The sequence below is a fragment of the Cebus imitator genome, unplaced genomic scaffold, assembly GCF_001604975.1.
Source record: "Cebus imitator isolate Cc_AM_T3 unplaced genomic scaffold, Cebus_imitator-1.0 Scaffold594, whole genome shotgun sequence".
Taxonomy (NCBI): domain Eukaryota; kingdom Metazoa; phylum Chordata; class Mammalia; order Primates; family Cebidae; genus Cebus; species Cebus imitator.
This window is the reverse complement of record NW_016107909.1, coordinates 971429-987287: the sequence shown is the minus strand read 5'-3', so window position 1 is coordinate 987287 and position 15859 is coordinate 971429. Positions and strand designations below refer to the sequence as shown.

Sequence of the window (15859 nt, the reverse complement as noted above, 5' to 3'; positions counted from 1 at the left end):
GGGGAGAAATGCCAGATGTAGGTGATGGGGAGGAAGGCAGCAAATCACACTGCCATGTGTGTTCCTATGCAACAATTTTGCATGTTCTTCACATGTACCCCAAAACCTAAAATGCAATAAAATAAATAAATGGGGAAAAAAAAAACATAGAATGACTGGAAGGATTGCAAACCTTCAGGGACTAGGAAGCAACTTGTGCTAAGAACCATCTGATTAGGAAAATGCTATCCTTCTCTGTTCATCTACTCAAGTTCAAATTTCAGAAAGAAAGCATTTTCTGGCCTAACTTGAGTCACAATCTTTTGCTCCCCCTTTTAGGAAAGGGTCTTACCCTGTCACCCAGGTTGCAGTGCAGTGGCACTATCATAACTCAAGCAGCCTCAAACTCCTGGACTCAAGGAATCCTCCTGCCTCTGCCCTCTGAGTAGCTGACACTACAAGTGTGAGCCACCACACCTAGCTAATTTTTTCAATTATGTAGAGACAGGATCTCTCTATGTTGCTCAGGCTGGTCTGAAACCCCTGGTCTCAAGTGATCCTCCCACCTGCACTTCCCAAAGTGCTGGGATTACAGGTGTGAGCCACCACACCTGGCTTACATTCTTATGCTTTAATTGAGGGAGAGCAAGGTACATAACTATTGTCCACCAGATTGTCTTCAATGGGAGAGGAGGTAATTCCTCAACAGAGAATGGACATATGGTCAATTAAAAAGGAGAAATAAGACACATGGATATATAAAACTATGGTCATACAGTAATCCATTGAAGTGAAGTAATGACAGTAATCGCCACTAGATTCCAACTGAGCATTCTCTTACTCCATTTTTACCCAGGTGACACTGAGTTTTCTCTCGCTCTCTATTCATACAGGTAACACTTCCAAACCTTTTCAGTGTCATTGATTATTTTGTGAAGGAGACTCGAGGAAATTTACGGCCATTTATATGTTCAACAGATGAAAACACTGGTATGCTCTTCACTTAATTGCTATATTAAAGGAAACAAAACACAATTCCCAAAACTCTGCATATGATTTGTTGTACCAGCCAGGCAGAAACTGTAGTTTAGCCTTTAAATTTGTCCATTTGGAAATCATTTTGTCATTCAGTCTGTGAAAACAGGAAAGTACCAGTACGTATTGTGAATAGAGCATGGGTGCATTCTAGGGAATGGAAAAACCTGAGGTATGTATTATCACTATAACTTTATTCTATCATTCTACTCAGCTTTATCAAACAAAATTAGAGGTAAGAGAAAACCATAATCATGTAAGTTAATGGAAACTAAATGGAATTTAAAGGTATAGTCCATCAACAAGGATGCTTAATACAAGATAAAATGAATGAAGATTAAGAAGGGATGGTGGGAACTGGTGATTAGCCAATAGATGACTTGAGAGAGAAGTTTTACTCCACTATGAAGGCAGAAGTCAGATTGCAAAATTACAAGGAATGAGTGGGTGGTGAGGAATTACAGATAAAGATTGTAGTTAGGACCAGCTGCAGAATTTGCCAGCCCCTTGTTCATAAATTAAGAATTCCAAAAACAGTTATAGCAAACCATTAAACCAAACATGAGACCCTACACAACTGCACAGTTTACACACCCCTGAAACTGCCTCTTTTTGCAGTCCAATTTCTGTCAGAGCAAGCCAGGTTGAATGTAATAGTCTCTCTCTATCCTGTGCAACAGTTCTTGGTACACATGGTCACTGGCAAACTGTAAGCAGGAGAGAGAAAATATTTTCAGCTTGTTTGGATTTAGTTATCAAAACAAGTCCCTACAGATTATGAGGGAAAGCAACCTTATTTGGCTACCTCCACCAGAGGCATATTTGGATGGTCTCATTAATTAAAAGGAGAGTAAGTTTAAAAGTCCAAGTTCTTAAAACATGATTATGAATCTTGTGATGCCAAATAACAACAGTAACCAAAACCACAGAATCTCAGGGTCGGAAGGAACTTTACAAAATTATACTATCTTATCTGTTTAGAACTCACCTGCACACTCAGTACAGGAAACATCTCTAAGATATGACCGTTCAGCTTGTTTGTGAATTGTGAACGTAAGAGGGCTTACATTTGATTTTTGAAGGAGCACATTTCACTTCTGGACAGTTCTCATATTAGAGAATTCTTCCTTGATACTGAGTCTGAAGCATTCCTTCAACTTCCACATATTAATCCAATTTCTGGCTTTGAAACAATATGACTTAAAATCCCATCAAGTATTTTAAAAATGTCTACAATGTCTCCCCTTAGTTTGATATTCTCTTTAAGTTGTCTTATTTTTAAATATCTCACTTAAAATATAACCCCACTGAATAATAATGCTGACCATCTTTTTCTGTGTTATTTGCCATTTATATATTTTATTTGGGAAAGTATTTGTTTAAGTCTTTTGCTCATATTTTTTTATTGGGTTGTTTTTCCTTTCATAGTTAAGTTTTGAGAGCTCTGAACATATTCTGGATACAAGTTTTTCTTTTTCTTTTTGTCAGGTATGTGATTGGCAAGTAATTTCTTAGTCTGTGATTTGTCTTTTCATTATTTTAACAGCGTCTTTTGGAGAGCAGAGCTTTAAGTTTTGCCTCTGTAGATTGTACTTTGGTGTTGTACCTGAGAACTCTGCCTAACCTAAAATCACAAAATTATTTTACTGTTTTCTTTTAGAAGTGTTGTAATTTATATTTCACATTTAGATCTATGATACATTTTGATTTTTTTTTAAAGTGGAAAGGCTGAGTCACAGCTCATTTTAGTTGCATTTAGATGTGTAGTTGTTCCAGCCCATTTGATAAAAAGATTATCCCTCCAGACAGGGCAACTCACATATATAATCCCAGCACTTTGGGAGCACAAGGCAGGAGGATCACTTTACAAGCAGCCTGGGCAACATAGGGAGACGTTATCTCTCCAAAAAAAATTAAAAAAAAGCTAGGTATGGGTATGGTAGCAAATGCCTGTGGTCCTAGCTACTTGGGAGGGTGAGGCAAACAAAAGTTCAAGGTTGCAGTGCACGATGGCTGTGCCAATGCACCGCAGCCTTGGCAACAGAGAGACCCTGTCTCCAAAAAATTAAAAATAAAAATAAATGGTTCCTTCTCCACTGAATTGTCTTTGCGACATTTGTAAATATCTATTGACCATATTTGTATGGATTAATTTCCAATGATATATATTCCTACCCTTTTGCCACAGTTACTATAAGTTTATAGTAATTATTAAAATCAGGAGGATTACTTTGTTCCTGGCTTTTTTTTTTTTCCAAATTGTTTGGACTAGTCTAGTTTCTTTGCCTTTCATTATAAATTTTAGAATCAGCTTGTTGCTATCCAGAGAACAATCCTCCTGAGACTTTGACTGGATTATGTCGAATCTGTTGATCGGTTTAGGAAGAACTGACATCTTCATATTGAGTCTCCCAGCTGAGGAATGCAGTATATACTGGTACATTTGGGCTGTCCTTGATTTTTTTTCATAGTGCTTTGTTTCAGCATATAGCATCTGCACATACTTATTTTGATTTATATCTATTTAATTTTTTGTTGCCAGTAAATGCTATTCTGTAAAATTTGAATTATAATTGTTCTAATGTTTTGGCTGTGTGTCTCCACACAAATCTCAAACTGTAATCCCCAAATGTTGAGGTATGGACCTGGTGGGAGGTGATTGGATTATGGGGCTGGTTTCCCCCATGCTGTTTTCCTGATACTGAGGGAGTTCTCATGAGATCTGATGGTTTAAAAGTGGCCATTTCCCCTGTGCTCTCTCTGTCTTTTGCTACCTTGTGAAGGTGTGCTTTGCTTCCCCTTTACCTTCTGTCATGATTGTAAGTTTCCTAAGGCTTCTATAGCCATGGGGAACTGTAAGTCAGTTAAACTTCTTTGATAAATTACCTAGTCTCAGGTAGTATCTTTATAGCAGTGTGAAAACAGACTCATACAGAGATTTGGTACTGGCAGAGTGGGGTACTGCTATAAAGATTACCCGAAAATGTGGAAGTGACTTTTGAACTAGGTAACAGGCAGACAGTAGAACAATTTGGAGGGCTCAGAAGACGACAGAAAGATGTGGGAAAGTTTGGAACTTTCTAGAGACTTATTCAATGGTTTTGACCAAATTGGTGATAGTGACATGGACAATGAAATCCAGCTGAAGTGTTCTCAGATATAGATGAGGATCCTGTTGGGAACTGGGGTAAAAGTCATTCATACTATGCTTTAACAAAGAGACTGGTGGCATTTTGCCCCTACCCTAGAGATCTGTGGAACTTTGAACTTGAGAGAGATAATTTAGGGTATCTGGCAGAAGAAATTTCTAAGCAGCAAAGTGTTCAAGATGTGACCTTTTTTTTTTTTTTTTTAAAAGCATACAGTCATATGCATTCACAAAGAGATAGTTTGAAATTGGAACTTATGTGTAAAAAGGAAGCAGAGCATAATCATTTGGAAAATTTGCAGCCTGGCCATATGGTAGGAAAGAAAACCCATTTTCTGGGGAAGAATTGAAGCTGGCTGTAGAAATTTGCATACGTAATGAGAAGCCGAATGTTAATCACCAAGACAATGGGGAAAATGTCTCCAGGGCATGTCAGATTTTCAAGGCAGCGGCTTCCATCACAGGCCTGGAAGCCTAGGAGGGAAAAATGGTTTCATGGGCTGGACCCAGGGCCCCACTGCTTTGTGCAACCTCAAGACATGGCACCCTGTGTCTCAGCTGTGCCTGCTCCAGCTGTGGCTAAAAGGTGTTGAGGTACAGCTCAGGTCGGTGCTTCAGAATGTGCAAAACCCAAGCATTGGTGGCTTCCATGTGATATTGGGCCTGCAGGTGCGCAGAAGATAAGAATTGAGATTGCGGAACCTCCGCCTAGATTTTAGAGGATGTATGAAAATGCCTAGATGTCCAGGTAGAAATCTGCTGCAGGGGTTGAGCCCTAATGGAGAGATTCTACTAGTGCAGTGCAGAGGGGAAATGTGGGGTTGGGGCCCCCACGTAGAGTTCCCACTGGCTCTGTCTAGTGGACCTGTGAGAAGAGGACCACCATGCTCCAGATCCCAGAATGGTAGATTCACCCACAGCTTCCACCATGTATCTGGAAATGCCACAGGCACTTAATGCTAGCCCTTGAAAGCAGTTGTGGGGCTGTACCCTGCAGAGCCACAGAGGCAGAGCTGCCCCGGTCCTTGGGAGCCCACCCTTTGCCACAGCATTCCCTGGATATGAGACATGGAGTCAAAGAAGATTATTTTGGATCTTTAAGATTTAGTAACTGCCCTGTTGGCTTTCAAGCTTGCATGGATCCTGTAACCCCTTTGTTTTGGTAAATTTCTCCCATTTGGAATGGCTGTATTTACCCAATGCTTGTATCCCCATTGTATCTTGGAAGTAACTAACTTGTTTTTTATTTTACAGGCTCACAGGCAAAAGGGACTTACCTTGTCTCATATGAGACTTTGCACTTGGACTTTTAGGTTAAAGCTGGAATGAGTTAAGACTTTGAGGGACTGTTGGGAAGGCATGATAGGTTTTGAAATGTGAAAAGGACATGATATTTGGGAGGGGCCAGGAATGATATGGTTTGGCTCTGTGTTCTCACTCAAATCTCATCTCAAATTATAATTCTCAGGTGTTGAGGGAGGGATCTGGTGGGATGTGACTGGATCATGGGGCAGTTTCCCCCATGCTGTTCTCATAATGAGTTCTCACAAGATCGGATGGTTTAAAAGTGGCTGTTTCCCTTGCACTCTCTGTCTTGGCTATTGTGAATTGTGTTGTCATAAACACAGGAGTACAAATATCTCTTTAGTACACTGATTTCCTTTCTTTGGGGTATATACCTACCAGTGGGATTGCTGGGTCATGTAGTAGTTCTATTTTTCTTTTGTTGAGGAGCCTTCATTACTGTTCTCTATAGCTGCTTTACTAATATACATTCCCACTATCACTGTATGAAGGTTCCCTTTTCTCTGCATCCTTGCCAGCATTGGTTACTGCCTGTCTTTGGAATATAAGCCATTTAACATGCGGTGAGATGATATCACAATGTAGTTTTGATTTGCATTTCTCTGATGATCAATGATGTTGAGCACCTTTTCGTATACTATTTGTATGTCTTCTGAGAAAAGTCTATTCAGATATTTTGCCCATTTTTAGTTGTTTTATTAGATTATTTTCCTATTGAGTTATTGAACTCCTTATGTATTCAGGTTATTGATTCCTTGTCAGATGTGTAGTTTGCAAATATTTTTTCCCATTCTGTGGGTCATCTCTTCAGCTTAATGATTTTTGTTTTGTTTTGTTTTGCATGGCTTTTTAATTTAATGTGATCTCATTTGTTCATTTTTGCTTTGGTTGCCTGTGCTTGTGGTGTCTTACTCAAAAAAATTTTGTCTAGACCAATGTCCTGGAGAGTTTCCCAGTGTTTTCTTGTAGTAGTTCCATAGTTTCAGGTCACGAAGGGATGTTGAATTTTATAAAATGCTTTTCCAGCATCAATTGAAATGATCATATAATTTTTGTCCTTCATTCTGGTAATATGATACATTACACTAATTGATTTACATATGTTGAGTCATCCTTGTATCCCAGGGATGATAAATCCCACTTGATCATGTTCAATGATCTTTTTAATGTGTTGTTGAATTTACTATGCTAGTATTTTGTTGAGTCATTTTACATCAATGTTCATCAAAGATACTGGCCTGTAGTTTTTTAAAAATGTCTTTGTCTAGTTTTGTTATCAAGGTAATACTAGCAATGCAGAATGATGTCGAAAGTATTCCTTCCTCTATTTTTTGGAATAATCTTAGTAGGATTGATATTAGTACTTCTTTAAACCTTTGGTAGAATTTGGCAGTGAAACCATTGGGTTCCTGGTTCTTCTTTGCTGGGAGATTTTTATTATGGCGTTGACCTCAATATTTATTATTGGCCTATAATAATGGTTTTGGATTTTTCATGGTTCGATCTTGGTAGGTTGTGTCTAGAAATTTATTTCTTTTCTATTTTCCAACTTATTGACATATAGTTGCTTATAGTAGTCTCTAATGATCCTTTTAATTTCTGTGATATCAGTTGTAATGTCTCCTTTTTCATCCTGTGTATATTTGGGTCTTCTTTTTAGTCTGGGTAAAGGTTTATTGATTTCTTTTTTTTTTTTTTTTTTTTTTTTTTTTTTTTTTTTTCTTTTTTGAGATTCTGTCACCCAGGCTGGAGTGCAGTGGCGTGATCTCAGCTTACTGCAACCTCTGTCTCCTGGGTTCAAGTGATTCTCCTGCCTCAGCCTCCCAAGTAGCTGGGATTACAGGTTTGCACCACGACAACTGGCTCATTTTTGTATTTTTAGTAGAGAGGGGGTTTCACCATGTTGGCCAGGCTGGTCTCGAACTCCTGACCTCAAGTAATCCACCTGCCTTGGCCTCCCAAAGTGTTGGGATTACAGGAGTCAGCCATCATGTCCACCCTGTTTGTTTTCAGAAAGCGAACTTCTTAATCATCTTTTGTATTTCTTAAAATTTAAATTTCATTTATTTCTGCTGTGACCTTTGTTGTTTCTTTTCTTCTACTAATTTTGGTTTGCTCTTGCTTTCATAGTTCTTTAAGATGAATCATTAGATTGTTTATTTGAAACTTTTCTACTTTTCTGATGTAGATGCTTATTGGTATAAATTTACCTCTTAGTACTGCTTTTGCTGTATCTCATATGTTTTGGGCTGCTGAATTGCCATTTTGATTTGTTTCAAGAAATTTTAAAATTTCCTTTCTAATTTATTCACCGACACACTGGTCATTCAGGAGCCTATCGTTTAATTGCCATGTGTTTGTATAGTTTCCAAAGTTCCTCTTATTACTAATTTCTAAGTTTTATTGCATTGTGGTTGGAGATGATGCTTAGTATTATTTCAATTTTTTGAATGTTTTAAAGACTTGTTTTGTGGCCTTACATATGGTCTATTCTTGAAAATAATCCATGTTCTGAAGATAAAATGTGTATTCTGTAGATGCTGAATGAAATGTTCTGTAAATATCTATTAGGTTCATTTGGTCTATAGTGCAGATTATGTCTGATGTTTATTGATTTTGTATAGATGAAAATTGGATGTTGATGTCTCTAGCTATTATTGTATTGGGGTCTATCTCTCTCTTAAGCTCTAATAATACTTGCTTTACATACATGGGTGCCCAGTGTTGGGTGCATATATATTTACAATTGCGTCTTCTTGCTGACTTGACTCTTTGATCATTATATAGTAATCTTTCCTAATTTTTGACTTGAAATATATTTTGTCTCATATAACTACTCCTGATTTTAGATTTCTATTTGCATGGAATATCTTTTTCCATCTTTTTAGTTTCAGTCTATGTGTGTCTTTATAGGTAATGTATGTTTCTTGTAGATAACAGATTGGTGAGTCTTGTTTTTTATTCATTCAGCCACTCTATGTCTTTTGATTGATGAGTTTAGTCCATTTATATTCAATGTATTATTGATAAGGACTTACTACTGCCATTTTGTTATTTGTTTTCTCATTGTTTTGTGATCTCCTCTTCCTTCTACCTTCTTTCCTTTTTTTTTTTGTGAAGGTGATTTTCTCTGGTGGTATCTTTTTTATTTTTTGTGAATGTTGTTTTTAAATTTGAAATACCATGAAGCTTTCAAATAACATCTTATAACCCATTATCTTAAACTGATGACAACATTGACTGCAAAAACAAACAGAAACTAATAATAGCTCTATATTTTAACTTCATACCTTCACTTTTTTTTTTTTCTTTTTCACTCTTGTGGTCCAGGCTGGGGTGCAATGGTGCAATCTCGGCTCACCACAAACTCTGCCTCCCAGGTTCAAGTGATTCTCCTGCCTCAGTCTCCCAAGTAGCTGGGATTACAGGTACCTGCCACCATGGCCAGCTAATTTTTGTATTTTTAGTAGAGACGAGGTTTCACCATGTTGGGCAGGCTGATCTTGAACTCCTGACCTCAGGCAATCCACCTACCTCAGCCTCCCAAAATGCCAGGATTACAGGCATGAGCCACATGCCTGGTCACTATCTTTTTATACTGTGGATGTCTTGAAAAATTGTAGTTATTTTTGATTGGTTCATCTTTTAGTCTTTCTACTTAAGATATAAGTAGTTTACACATGACAATTATGGTGTTTTACTATTCTGTCTGTGTATTATTACCAGTGAGTTTTGTTCCAAAGAAATAAGACAATTTCTTATCACTCATTAATGTCCTTTTCTATCACATTGAAGAACTCTCTTTAGCATTTCTTGTAGGGTGAGTCGGGCATTGAAATCGCCCAGCTTTTGTTTGTCTAGTTAAGTCTTTATTTCTCCTTCATGTTTGATGGATATTTTCAGTGGATATACTTTCTAGGAGAAAAGTTTTTTTCTTTTGCACATTAAATATGTCATGCTCTCCTCGCTTATAAGATTTCTACTGAGAAGTCTGCTGCCAAATGTATTGGAGCTCCTTTGTATTTTATTTGTTGCTTTTCTCTTGTTGCTTTTAGGATCATTTCTTTATCCTATCCTTGGGAGTTAGAATATTAACTGTCTTGAAGTAGTCTTCTTTGGGTTAAATCTGCTAGGTGTTCCATGACCATTTGTACTTGAATATTTATACCTTTCTCTAAATTTGGAAAGTTCTGTTATTACTTTGAATACACTTTCTACCTTGGTATCTCTACTTTAAGACCAATAACTCTTATATTTGATCTTTTGAGACTTTTTGTTTATTCAGGATACTGTAGGTGTGCTTCATTCCTTTTTATTCTTTTTTTGTCTCCTCTGATTCTGTATCTTCAAATATCCTGTCTTCAAGCTCAGTAATTCTTTCTTCTGCTTGATCAATTCTGCTATTGAGAGACTCTGATGTATCCTTCAGAATGTCAATTTTTCAGGTCCAGAATTTCTGCTTGACTTTTAAAAATTATTTAAATCTCTTTGTTAAATTATGTGATAGGATTCTGAATTCCTTCTCTGTGTTTTCTTTTCATTGAGCTTCCTCAAAATGGCTATTTTGAATTCACTGCCTGAAAGTTTACACATCTTTATCACTCTAGAATTAGTTACTGGTGATTTAGTTCATTTGGTAAGGTCATATTTACCTGTATGGTCTTGATGCTTGTGTTGATGTCTGGGCAGTAAAGAGTTAGGAATTCTAGTCTTCACAGTATGTGCTTGGTTGTACCCATCCTTCTTGGAAAGGTTTTCCCAGTCTTCAAAAATAATTTGAATGTTCTAATCTAAGTCTTTGGTCACTGCAGCCACATGTACATTAGGAGGCACCTGGGCCCAGGAACACTGTGACTCTTGCAGACTTGTAGAGGGACTGCCTTGGTCTTGGGGAAATATCCAAAAGAATGTCCTGGTCTACCAGGCAGAGACTCTGTTCTCTTCCCTTACTTTCCCCCCAGCAAATGGTCTCTCTCTCTGTGCTGAGCTGCCTGGAGCTGAGAGAGGGGTGGACACAAGCACTCCTATGGCCACCACCACTATGACTGTGCTGGGTCATACCTGGAGCCAGCACAGTACTGAGTCTTAGCCAATGCCAATGGTGATCATTGTTTGGTTACCGCTGATGTCCACTGAAGGCTCAAGGGCTTATTCGGCAAGTGGCTAATCCAGCTAAGCTTGTGTCCTTCCCTTCAGATTGGTGAGCTCCCCCATGCCAGACCAGAGTGAGTCAAGAAATGCCATCCAGGAGCCAGGGCCTGGAGTTAGGAATCTTAGCAATCTACTTCGTGCTCTATTCTACAGCAGCTGAACTGGCACCCAAGGTACAAGACAAAGTTCTTCCTACTCTTTACTCAGGCAGAGTCTCTCCCCATGGCTACCACCGTCCTAGGCCTGTGGTGAGTGCTGCCTGGCTACCACCGATATTCACTCAAGACCCAAGGGCTCTTCAATCAGTTTGTGGTGAATGCTGCCCAGGCCTAGTTCTCTCCATTTAGTGTAGGGGACTCCTCTCTGACCCGGGGTGGGTCCAGAAATGCCATCTAGGCACTGGCTCCAAGCCCAGCATGGTACAGGACTTGCCCAGGACCCTCAGTCTTTGTGGCCTAAACTGCCTTTCAAGTTTATTTAGAACCCCAGATCACTTTAGCCTCTGGTGCTGAGACTATTCGGAGATCTGATTCTGACCACTGGGATGGATGATTCCTCTCTGGCCAGAGCTCATCTAAATGCTCCCCTCTATAGCACTGGCTGAATTCTGCCCTATGCTGTTTTCTCCTGTGACAAGTAGCACTGAGTTCCAATGCAACGTGCTATAGTCACTGTCCACTCCTTTTCCTAAGGACATAGATTTTCTCTCTGCACCAGCAGCCACTGCAGGGAGATGGGGGAAGAAACCAGGTTGACAATTCAAGACTATTTTTCCTACCCTCTTCAGTGTCTCTTTAATTGCTATGATGTTAAAACCAAGTATTGTAATTGCTCACCTGACTTTTTCGTTCTTGTTAAGGTGCTTTCTAAGTGTGGACAGTTATTTAATTTGGTGTTCCTGTTGGGATAGCTGGAGGGTTCTATTTGGCCATCTAGCTCCATCTCCTCCCTCCATTGGGTTTTTGGTTTTGTTTTGTTTTCTTGAGATGGAGTCTTGCTCTGTTGCCTAGGCTGGAGTCCAGTGATGTGATTGGCTCACTGCAGCCTCCACTTCCCAGGTTCAAGGAATTCCCTGCCTCAGCCTCCTCAGTAGCTGGGATTACAGGGACCCACCACCACACCCAGCTAATTTTTGTATTGTTAGTAGAGACAGGGTTTCACCATCTTGGCCAGGCTGGTCTTGAACTTGTGACCTCGTGATCCACCCGCCTCAGCCTCCTTAAAGTGCTGGGATTACCGGCGTGAGCCACCGTGCCCAGCCTCCATTGGGTTTTTATAGCTTTTCTTTGTTGAGAACATCTATCTTTATATTCATTTCAAGAGTGTTTATGACCACCTAATGAAACATAGCTGCCTTAAGGTCTCCATCTGATAATTTCAACATCTTAGTTATCTAAGTGTTGGCATCCATTGTCTTTTCCCTTGATAATTGGGGAATTGGGTTGAGCATGGTGGCTCACGCTTGTAACCCCAGCACTTTGGGAGGCCGAGGGGGGCAGATCATGAGGTCAGGAGTTCGAGACCAGCCTGGCCAACATAGTGAAATCCCATCTCTACTAAAAATACAAAAAAATTAGCCAGGCATGGTGGTATGCATCTGTAATCCCAGCTATTTTGGAGGCTGAGGCAAGGAGAATCACTTGAACCTGGGAGGTGGAGGTTGCGGTGAGCCGAGATCACGCCACTGCATTCCAGCCTGGGCAACAGTGCAAGACTCCATCTCAAAAATAAAAAAAATAAAAATAAATAAAATAAAATTGGGGAATTGGTTACATTCCTCCAGCTTTTTGTATATCAAGTAATTCCCGGTAATTCATATATCAAGTAATTCTGAATGGTGTCTTGAACATTTTGAATATTACATTATGAGGCTCTGATTCCTGTTAACATTCTCTGGAGCATGTTTTAAAAGCAGGTAACCATACTGATTAGATTGAACCAGTTCTGTCTCACTTTCTGTGGGAAGCAATTCCAACATTACTTCAGTTTTCAAAGCCTCTGTTACGCTGTTTTCCGTATTTCTCAGGAATCATCAGCCTGAGACTTGGTGATGGTTTATTCCTTAGTTTAGTTGTCATAGCCTTTGGCATCTGTTTTGTATCTGGTTCTGTGCATGCACAATTCAGAGGTGAGCCTGGAACTTGTGTCACTTCAGAACTAGGAGGTAACTCTTTTCCAGCTGTCACCTCTCTGGGATTTCTCCATACTCTCCAGCCACCAAGGGTCTTTTTTCTTGGTGTTCTTGCTAGAATGATGGAGCTTATTGATGACACCTGTGCTATAATTGCAGTTCTGCGACTGCAGCTGCCCCAATCTCTCCAAGAAATTAGTGATAGGAAAGAGAAAAATGTAATTCCAATTCTCCCCTCTGTCCACTTTTCCCGATTTCTCTGAATGGAAGGATGAATTTTCTCATGGGATTTTGGGTGCCCATGCTGCCACTGCCACAGGCTGCATCTTGACTAGGAGCCATCCTTAGGGCAGGGCCAGGAAAAAAAAAAAAAAAAAAAAAAAAAAAAAAAAAAAAAAAAAAAAAAAAAGCACTATTGATATAAAATGCCAATGATTTTAGAAACAGACAACTAAACTGCTATTGGTATGTGACCAAACTTGTTCAGTTTGCTTTGTGATTAGGAACAAAATACTCATCCTCCCTGCATTTCAGATTCCTTTGTATAGGGACTGGGGAATGATATAAGAACAGATGGAATTAGAGGGGCATGTGAAGAAAGACTTTAAATAATTAGAATATCATCTGGAGAGTAACATATATTCTTTCAAAAGCAGAAAGACGGAAAAGTACATGAGAATGAAAACAGGACTTTCTAAGAAAAGCTACTCAAAGATCAAAACTTATCTTGACAAATAATGCTGATGTTTTAAGAAAACTTTGTGGAACCCTAAAATTGCTTCAGGAATTTGCACTCATGGTTGGGGCACAGTGAGACTGCTAGTACATTAAGCTTCAATTTACCTTGAGTTGGGAAATGGGTGTTGTAGAGCAGGTAAGGGTACAAATCTGGAGATTTGGAAAAAGTTAATATGTAATAAAATATTATCTAAAAGAAAACAAGGTTTTCTTTGATCCCTGTTAACCCATGTCAGCATTCGGCTCTCTCTTACACCAAAAGAACAACAATGGAACAAGAATGGTCAAAGATATTTCCCAGCTCCAGAAATGTGCAGTTTAAACTAAAAGCACCTTCAAAATATAAGGCAGGTAACTGATATTAAGCTAAAGAGAAAGAAAAAAGATATTAGGAACAAAATTACAAGTCCAGGACAAAATAAAATGTAAAAAGGCACCTGAATATTTAGTATTTATTTTCCTAACATTTACTACCACACTAGCAATGTTCTGAGCACAAGCAGGAAAATCAACTCACTGAAAATAAAGAACCACCTTTTTCTACAATATTGGTTCTCTAATTAAGTTTTTCTACCCACAATTTCTAGGTCAAGAACCCAATATGGAAGGGAGAAGTGAAAAGTTGAAGAAAAGTCCACACATTGCATGAAATAGAATGTGAAAGCTCCTTTGTGTATCCTGGTAATTTATATTTCAAAAGAAAACCATACTCTTAAAAAGAATTACCTATATTCTCTTGATCCTGATTTCCAAGTCACTCACTTGAACACCAGAATTAGAATTAAACATTGTACCATACAATTTCATTATCTTATCAGAATGAAACCAATTCACAGGGAAACCAGAAGACTATGGCTGTGGTGGTAACCTGCAGATATACACATTCCCATGCACTGACATAAGCTGAAAACACATAGTACTTTCTAGATGGAGGTTTTCTCTTTATTTAGGCCTCAATTAAATATATTTCCTCTATACAATTCCCACAGCAGTTTCTCTAGTTCTAAATTCTACTAATTCCCAGAAAACCTAAGTTTTGTTGAAATCTGATTTGACTAATTTATCAAATATGCATTTTAATTACCTAGCTGGAAGTTAGAGACATGAAATGTACTAGGAGAAGCCCTTTCCAATGGAAATACTATATACCACATTTTTTTGTTAATGGAAATAAATGTATCCATTCCCATGTTTCTTCCTGATGTCATCTTTTTGCAGTTCAAAATCAACCCATTACTTCCTCACAAAGATGGTGAAAGTCTGTTTTGTAAAAACAGAAAAAGTCTGTTTCATCTTGTTTTGTAAGTATGGTAAGCCTGATTATAAATACTCAAGTTTTTAAAAATACAGAACCATCAGCCCCAGACTACATCTACTGAATCAAAATCACAGGGATTTTTTTTCATAATTTTTTTTCTTCAAAAGCTAGCTTTTAAATTGATTTTGATGGTTATTCAATTTGGGAATCACACAATCAACTATAAATGAAAAGATATAGTCTATATTCTACAGAGGAAAGAGTTTGTGAGACAGAAGGAGAAAATAGCCATTGACAAGTCAAGGAGAGAGGCCTCATGGGGGGTAAAAATCAACCTAGCCAAAACCTTGAACATCTAGCTTCTAGAACTGTGAGAAAATAAATTTGTGTTCTTTAATCCACATGGTGTGTGGTATTTGTTATGAGAATCCTAGCAAATGAATTCAGTGAGTTCTCTAGGATTCCTAAAAATATGCAGAGTTCTCTCAGACTTACTGAATTATGATTTCAGGGGTTGGGGAGGGGGGCTGGGGCTGGTCCAGAAATCTGTCTTTTAAGCACACACCACAGGTCATTGCTATACATAACAGATTTGAGAACCAGTACTTTAAGATTTACTGTATTATGAAGATAAATAATCTGTGTAGCAATATATGCAAAATCAAATAAGGCTTTCTTTTAAATGGAAAGGCAGTGTCAATTAATTAGGAATCATAAATAAGATAAGAGTTGGGACATAAAGCCTGAGCATTTAATATAAGTATTTATTGAAATGTATTGAGTATTTATATAAATCACTGTGTTAACTGATGTAAAAATTACAAAAGCAGCACATATATATTATTCTCAAGGGTTTTCCAATTGAGTTGGTCAAAATATAGATAAGAGACTAAAGAGCTCTAATTTCTTACCATTTCAAAATGTTGAGTGAATTCTTGCAGTTACTAGGAAATCAGGGTGTTTAATATAAAAAAAAAACTTTTAAAAAGTAGATTCCTAAAGTTGGTGAGGCATTGTGGTTGAATGCAATAAATGGAAAAGTAATGGTCAAGGGAAACAGAAATCAAAGCCCAGGGCCTGACCAATGAGAGTGTCTCACAGGAGACCAAAAATA

At 38.3% G+C, this 15859-nt stretch overlaps 1 protein-coding gene across 3 annotated transcripts in view; it reads left to right on the top strand.

Moving 5' to 3' along the window:
* Positions 1–14680, top strand: part of STAP1 (signal transducing adaptor family member 1) — a 53913-nt gene extending 39233 nt beyond the window's left edge. For all 3 annotated transcript variants that reach the window (XM_037734242.1, XM_017516570.2, XM_017516569.2), the window contains 2 exons: positions 873–969; positions 14075–14680. In XM_037734242.1, the coding sequence (XP_037590170.1) occupies positions 873–969; positions 14075–14136 (159 nt within the window). In that variant the 3' untranslated portion in view covers positions 14137–14680. The remainder of the gene's footprint in view (positions 1–872; positions 970–14074) is intronic.
* The last annotated feature ends 1179 nt before the right edge of the window (positions 14681–15859 follow it).